Below are 7,286 nucleotides of genomic sequence, written 5' to 3'. Positions count from 1 at the left end.
TGCTACCACTCCCCCTGACTGAACACCAAGCTGGAATAATAATAAAGCTGTCTTTCAAAATAACATGCCTGTGTCTGTCAGTAGCTAGTTTATTTGCGTTTTTCACTGCTTTGTTTAGATTAGGTCCCCTCCCTCGTTGGAGCCTCTGGAATTAAGCAAGCAGGTATTTACCTCCAGTTTAACCCTAGATTTTTAAAATATAGACCAAACTCTAAGGCTCTTAAACTTTTCAATCATATTTATTTATTGCAGAAAAATAATATACAAAGATATTTACAAAACAATCATAAAAATATGAATGCATTTAGACACCGGATCTATTTGCATTTTACCATGGGTCATCAATAAATAAATAGAATGTTGATTTTTTTTTTAATTTTAAGGTTTTTTTTTTCCCTCAGAGGAAGAATGAAAAAGGAATTGACTGACCATGATTTTCCAGGCCAGTTTGATCCCGGAATTTTATTTCTAGAGATGTCCTTAAATGTTCCTCTGATTGATACCATTTTAAAATGGAGAAAGTCCACACTGATGCCTCTCCTTTCAGTGGCTGATTGGCACAACCTCTTGCGAATGCATGCATGCATGAAAAAATAAAAATAAAACATTCTTCGTCAAATAACACAACAGAACAAAACAAAAACACTGTTCAGACTTCTATCAGAATGTGGAGGTGTGAGGATGGTGCCGCTGCCCGTCTGGGAATCACTGTCCACGGGCCTGTCCCACTTTCTTTTTTAAAAGTGCGCCCCACGCCCTGTTTCTTTGAATGTGGGTTTTGCTCTTCTAATTTCCAAGAAAATCTTTGGCATGTGTATGTATGTTTAGTTATCCAGCTCCAGAGTCTCTAGACTGTCCATTTTCTCCTTCTCTGGAAACAATGACATCTGCAAAAACCCAGAAAAGGGGAGGGGGAGGGGGGAAAGTTGGTTATTGTTTAGATCTCTCGCTCTTGTCTAAGACTACTTTAGCGCTGTTCTTATCACCACCACCAAGAAACACACAACCTGGAAGGATTTCAGCCCCAGGCAAGAGGAAGTGGGTGGGCGGAAAGAATGAGGAGGTGGAATTTGAAAACATTTGTTTTAAGGGCGAAATTTTAAAGTCCAAAGAAAGGGAGGCCCTGGCTACAGGGTCCTCTGCCTTGATCCTTGAACTTCTGACTTTCCGCCAGTCTCTCACGCACACTCCTGGACCAGCACGCCCCTCACCAGGGCGCATCCCCCAGGGGACTTCTCTCCTGAGAGGGTAGGCAGTTGCCCTGTCCTTTCCCTGGGGGAGCCGGGGATAAAGGAGGTGGTAGCGGTGCCAGGTTAGGCGGGGATTTCTGAGAGGGCAGTGGCAGAGGGAGGTAAGAGAAGCGGACCGGGGGTCTGTGGCCTGGACATGCATCTGTCTGCCGGCCTCCGGTGCGGCCAGGGGCACAGTGGCGCTGGTCCTTACCTAGGTCTCCGGCCCTGCTCAGGGGGTGGGGGCTCCACCTGCTAGTGGGACGCGGACATGGACCAGGCCCCCTCCATCCTCCAGACCGAGAAGGCGTAGCTGAGCCGCTCGTGGGCCACATAGCTGCAACTTGCCATCTTGGAGTCCAGCTCGTCGCTCTGGAGAACCTGGTAGAGGAAGTCGATGTACCTGGCTGCCAACTTGAGGGTCTGGATCTTGCTCAGCTTGTCCGAGGGCAGCGTGGGGATGATCTTCCGCAGGGCGGCGAATGCCTCGTTGAGCGACTGCGTGCGCTGGCGCTCCCGCACGTTGGCCATGACCCGCTGCGTCTGCAATTCCTCGTAGGACTGCGGGCTCCCGCCGCCGCTGCTGCTGCCGCCGCCGCCGCCGCCGCCGCTCGCCCCGCCGCCGCCGCCGCAGCCTGCGGACTTCTTGCCGCGTTTGCCCTGGGCCGGGCTGCCCGGCTCGTCGCCGCCTCCGACGCCCCCGCCCGCGGCCCCGCCGGGCCCCGCGCCGCCGCCCGCGCTGCGCCGACTGCTGCGCCGCTTGCGCCCCCCGCGCTTGCCGCTCGGCGGCTGCTGCCGGTCGGGCTCCTCCTCGCTGTTGCTCAGGCTGTCGTCGGCCGGCGACGCTGGCGAGCTGGACACGTCCTGCATCATCTCTCGGGCGGCGACGTTCGGCCTCGCGGGCCCGGCGCAGAGGGGCGGCCCGGGAAGCGGAGGAGAGCAGGGCGCTTCAGCCCGCCAGCTTCCCCCGCGCGCGGCGCCGGCCGGGGCGGTGCGGCCCGCGGGGAGGGAGCGGGAGGAGGGACGGGGAGGACCTCGGCGGGGCGGGCGCGCGGGGGAGGCGGGGAGGGAGGCGGGAGGGGGAGGGGACGGTGTGGAGGGCCCCGAGGTCCAAAAAGAAGGCGCCCAACGGCCGCACGCGCACCCCCCGCGCGGCCTCCGGGAAAGGTGGTGGGTGCCGGCGAGCCCGCGAGGTGTCTGGGAGTTGCACGAGCGCGGCCGGCTGGGAGGCTCTTATACCCCCGCGCTGGCGGAAAATCGGGGGGCAGCGGTGTCATTGGCCTGACGTGGGGAGGAGGGACTTTTCGAAGTTTTAGAGGAAAGTTTCCGCTTTCCAGCCTCCTCCCCGCCCCCAATCCCCTGCCTCGGGGTCCAACAATTCGTCCGCCCAAACCATTCAAAAACGACCTGGCCCCCTCAGCCCGCCCCCTGCCTCCCCTCCCCGCCGCCCTCTCCCCCCCCCCCCCGCGGCCGCGGGGTATTTCCTTCCGAGCCGCAGCGCGTGGGCGGCGCTCCCCGCACCCGGGCGCCGCCGGGGCACCCGCCCGAGGGCACCGTCCGGGCGGCGCCCGGAGCCCCGAGTCGGCCGCTGCGAGTGCAGCTCCGTAGGGGGTGCGCGTTCCCCTCGCCCCGCAGTTGGGTGCTGTGAACGCCCTCGGGACCCTCAGCTCCCACGAACCACCGGAGGAAGGGCTGCCCCGCGCCACCCGCCCAGGGCGCGGTGTCTGCGCCCATTGTTGCAGTTCCAGGCCACTGCGTCTTCCAGCCCTCGCCTGGAGGGTCTCCCTCCTTTTTTGGCCGACCCTCTGCTGGGTTAAGCGTGTTTTTCTCCGGGACTGCTCCGTCCTGATGACGTGTCCAAAGTATGGGCGATGTGGTATGGACAACCGGGCTTCGACGGAATCTTCAGACTGCACTTCTCCCAAGACACATGTGTTTGTTCTCCTGGCAGTCTCTGCAGTCAATATTCTGCCCCCAGACCGTGCAAGGCGTTCAGAGGCATCAATCCTTCCTCCCGCCAAGTGGTTCAAAGGCGTCCGTTCCTCTTGACACTGTGGAGCTGTCACTTGCACACGGGGCTATTGAAAGTGCCTTGGCTTGGGTATGACCCACCTTAATCTTGTAGGGGATGTCTCTGGGTTGTCACGCTAATTCAGAGGAAGTCCTTTGCAGTAGATTAGCTCATCAGGATCGGTTGTGTAATTTCTTGGCTGCTCATTCCGTGGGCGTTCATTGTCAGTCCAAGAAAAAGAATCTGGATAACGTTGATATTTTCTCTATTTACCACGATGATGCTTACTCGTCCAGGTGTGAGGTTTTTTTTTTCCTTAGGCTGAGATGTAATTAATAATGCAAGTTGTAGTCTATTTTTAAAACCCAGTTGTTGATAGATATGACCCTTACTGCGAGCACTTGAAATAAGCCTCCTCTGAGCGGTTTCTGTTAGCCCAGTAAGGGCGATGGATGCCCTTTAGGCGCAGACTCACAGAACTGTAACCGGGGTGAGGCCGGTAGAGGGATGAGGGAAGCCAGAGGAGGAGGGACGTAGTGACAGTGGGATGACAATGTAAAAGTGCCTCCCCAAGGCAGTATGACAAGGGGGTGCTATTGAGGCACCTCACCTATAAGCTTTATTCACCTTGGAACTGAGGGGCGCAAGTTAAGAGATTGGCCTCAGGCGACCATTGCTCATCGCCTCTCTGAGGGTCATAATTTCAGTGCTTGCCCAAGGCGCTTTTTCGGTAGCTACGTCTCTGTGATCTTTTTGCTTCTCCTATAGCGGAGTGGGCTACTCCTTGGATCGGTAAATGCAAAGAAAGTGGTTCGAAGCCACCGGCCTAGCCACCAGAAGCTCCGCAGGGAAAGATGAAGCTGCCCACTCATACAGGTTTATGGTGTCGGAAACCCGCTGGGGGAGTCTCCTCCGCCCTATAGGGATGCTGTGGGTCAGAATCAACTTGATGCCAGTAGGTTTCCACTTTCCCTTGGAAAGGTGGTGTCATCTGCATAGCACAGGTGGTTAAGTAGTCCCTCCAGGTCCACAGCTGGTTCTGGATTGCTGGGGTGCAGGAAAAGGGACAACCGAGGCGTCCACTCTTGGGTGAGCACAGCCCAAAGGATAAAGCGCCGGCCACCGCTGCTGCCACCACGCCTTGAGGTTTGGGGGCTTCTTAGACAAAGTGGCTGGCGCCTGTGGATCTGCATCAGGGCCTGCTCTCTCAACCTTCTCCCAGAAGCTTCTTGGCCTGCCTTTTCCACCCCCAGTGACCTAACCTAACACCTCCCAATAAGTAAAGGAGGTAAAGAGGCAGAAGGAGTTCATTCTTCTGCAGAAGGAAATCTCATGTTTGCAGGGCAGAGGGCAGAGCGGTGGGCAGTCTCGAAGTCCTCTGCAGCCCCTGAATTGCTTGAGCTGCCTGTCAAGGGTGGAAGAAGGACGTAGTGGACATCTCCACCTCCACCTCCGCTGCCCTCCCCCCAAAAGGTCCCGGTTTAAGTCGCCTTTGCAGTGGAATTCTTAAAAGAGAGTGAAATTGGGGCCCTGCAGCTTCCTGACTGCTTTGACAGCTCCCTTTGCTCCCCCCGTGAAGCTCCAGTGGGCTAAGCAAGCTGCACCCTCTGGCATCCCATGACCTGGACGCCTTTGCATGTTCAGCATGTCTACCCCATGAGTTACAACGGAGAGCCAGTCGCTCAGTGCTCCACAGACGCTGGGCAATAGGAGTCCGCAGTAGGAATAAGTAGGAGAGCGGGAGGGGGGGGGGGGGCTCTACCGATGCCCTGCTCTCCTTTCCAGGCAAGGAGTTGGGGTGAAACGCTTCTCTTGGCCACGGGTTGCAGCCTGGGTCCCGCTGCCGCAGACCCGGAGCCCGGGGTGCCGCGCCCCTCCCCTCGCAGGCCCGGCCCGCCGGCGGCCGGCTCTCCGCGGGTCCTTGGCCAGCCCGAGCCGCTCCCTGCGGGAAGTGCCTGCCTGCGGGGAGGAGGGAGCCCAGGCTGGCAGCGTCACCACCCGCAAGCTCGGGGTCTGTAGCTCCTTGGGCCCCCAGAAATGCTGGCCCTTCTGGGGGCAGTGAGGGCGAGTGAGCAAGCAGAGCTGCACAGTGATCAAAGGGGCGACCTACAGGGTCTCTCACGGTTTCTACAAAATATGTTTAGAGAGGGGCCACAGCTTGCTAACCCGCCTGCCGCTTCCGGAGCCACAGGCTCACCGCTCAGCGCGTTTGAAAATCCGCCTCCAGCTGACCTCCGCTTCATTCCAGTAGCCTAAGACAGGTCTCTTTCCGCAACCCTGATACGGTTCCCCGGAGTCTGCCTCTTGCACCCGCAGGGTGCCATCTCTTCGAAGCCATCAGAGAGGAAAGCAAGCAGACAGACGTTCTGTCCCACCCCCAACCTAGTGCTCACTTTCGTAATACAGAATTGCAAGAGTATTCCACAATGCATTTCAAACCGTGGGCGGCAGAAACTTCAAAAGGTTTCCATCTTTTGCTATCTTGTGTGTGTGTGTGTGTGTGTGTGTGTGTGTGTGTGTGCGCGCGCGCGCGCGCGCGTGTGTGTGTGTGTGTGTGTGTGGTTGTTTTTGTCTAGTCTTCCTGTTTCAGATCCTAACACTTGTTTTGCTTTTCCCTTTCGCTGAATTTTCAAAAGTAAATTAAAAAATGAAACGACTGAACCCTTTCCTTCGTGGCTACGGGTAAGCAAGACAGGAAAGTGTGGGAAGTGTGGGCAAAGTGCAAAAGAAACCTTACCTGACCAAGGGGAATTGGGGAAGGGCGGGCAAGCTGAAGGAAAACCTGGGGCACCGCAGTGCAGCAGCCAGGGACCATTGGCCAGCGGGATTGGCAAAGCCATCAAGCTGAGAGGACTTCTTGCTTAAACCTGTGAGCCCACTCCATTCTGGGCACTGGATTTCTGGGGGGGGGGGGGGGTTGGATTAGAAGCGCTGGTCCTTGGGTACAGGGAAGACCCCCAGCTCCCAGGGCTTGGATGATGTTCCAGATGCCAGGTGCTTAGAAGAGAGATTAAAATGGGTAACATTTCCAACCAAGAGACCTTTCAGATAGGGGTCACAATTTCTTTTCTTTCCGAGAAGAAATTTAGTTTGCACCAGAACATTTTTTGTGTTCTCTTCTAAAGCGAGGCTCCAATATGATTTTTTAGCAGAAGTTTGTAGCAGGAGGAGCTCATTTCCTTTCACAATGGATGAAGTGCCCCCTTTCCCCAACTATCAGCTCGTCTAGAACTGTATCTCACCTATTTTCCTCATCCACACTTGCTGGAGCAAGAATGAAGGTGAGCTCTCATTTTTCTTTTTTATGCTAACAAGTTCAATATAATTCTGCATATTTCACATGCACAGGGATTGTAGCTTCCATGAGATTCGTCTTAAGATGGAAACGTGGACTTCCTTGTAAAAATCCTAATTTTGGACTCTTAAAGACAGTGTTTGAAATGTCCCCTCCGGGAATGAGCGCGTGACTTAAAGGACTAGCCATGCGCTGTGCCTTCTTGGGAATGCTGGATTAAATCATCTGGGCTACTTTTAAAATAGAGTTCTGGAAAAATAGTTTTAGCTGAAAACAAAACAAAAGGTGGTTTTCTATTTTGTGTTGCTTTGTTTTTTTCCACTTGCATAATTCAAGACAAATTTTGTTTGCAAACTGCAAACTTGGCTTGTAGGCAGTCCTTCTGGAGGAATGTGTGCTGTTTCAACTTGGAGGGCCCGGGTCCTGTTAGAAGTGACAGAAACCTCATACAGAGCCCGTGCACCCAGCGTGTACGTGTCCTTACCTTTTGAAGATGCACTGGCATCCTCTTAGCAACAGTGAATTATAGATCTTTAGAGATAAGGAAAGAACCCGACACACGCTAGAATTTTTGGCAAGCTGGCCGATTTTGAATTTGGGATTTGACAAAAGGTGAGTACTTGAATCTGTTCCTAAACTCCTTCTTCCTTCTTTCTCCTCTGACTTTAGATGCCTACCACCTGTTTGTTGCCTTTGAGCTCTGTGAACTAACTTTTCCAAAATGCATGAATGAAACACAGAACTACGCCCA

General features: G+C 54.9%; 1 protein-coding gene across 1 annotated transcript; it reads right to left on the bottom strand.

The window, feature by feature from the left end:
- Positions 1 to 220: 220 nt before the first annotated feature.
- On the bottom strand, positions 221 to 2,521 carry TWIST1 (twist family bHLH transcription factor 1). The gene is made up of 2 exons (XM_075558327.1): positions 1,444 to 2,521; positions 221 to 887 (listed from the first exon to the last, which is right to left on the bottom strand). The coding sequence occupies exon 1, from the start codon at positions 2,100 to 2,102 to the stop codon at positions 1,485 to 1,487; it is 618 nt and encodes a 205-aa protein (XP_075414442.1). The 5' UTR covers positions 2,103 to 2,521; the 3' UTR covers positions 221 to 887; positions 1,444 to 1,484.
- Positions 2,522 to 7,286: the final 4,765 nt, after the last annotated feature.

Source organism: Tenrec ecaudatus, chromosome 9 (genome assembly GCF_050624435.1).
Source record: "Tenrec ecaudatus isolate mTenEca1 chromosome 9, mTenEca1.hap1, whole genome shotgun sequence".
Classification (NCBI taxonomy): domain Eukaryota; kingdom Metazoa; phylum Chordata; class Mammalia; order Afrosoricida; family Tenrecidae; genus Tenrec; species Tenrec ecaudatus.
This window is presented reverse-complemented; position numbering and strand designations above follow the sequence as displayed.

Excerpts from the sequence above, each read along its gene's own strand:
- TWIST1 (XM_075558327.1), bottom strand. The coding sequence starts at position 2,102 with ATGATGCAGGACGTGTCCAGCTCGCCAGCGTCGCCGGCCGACGACAGC.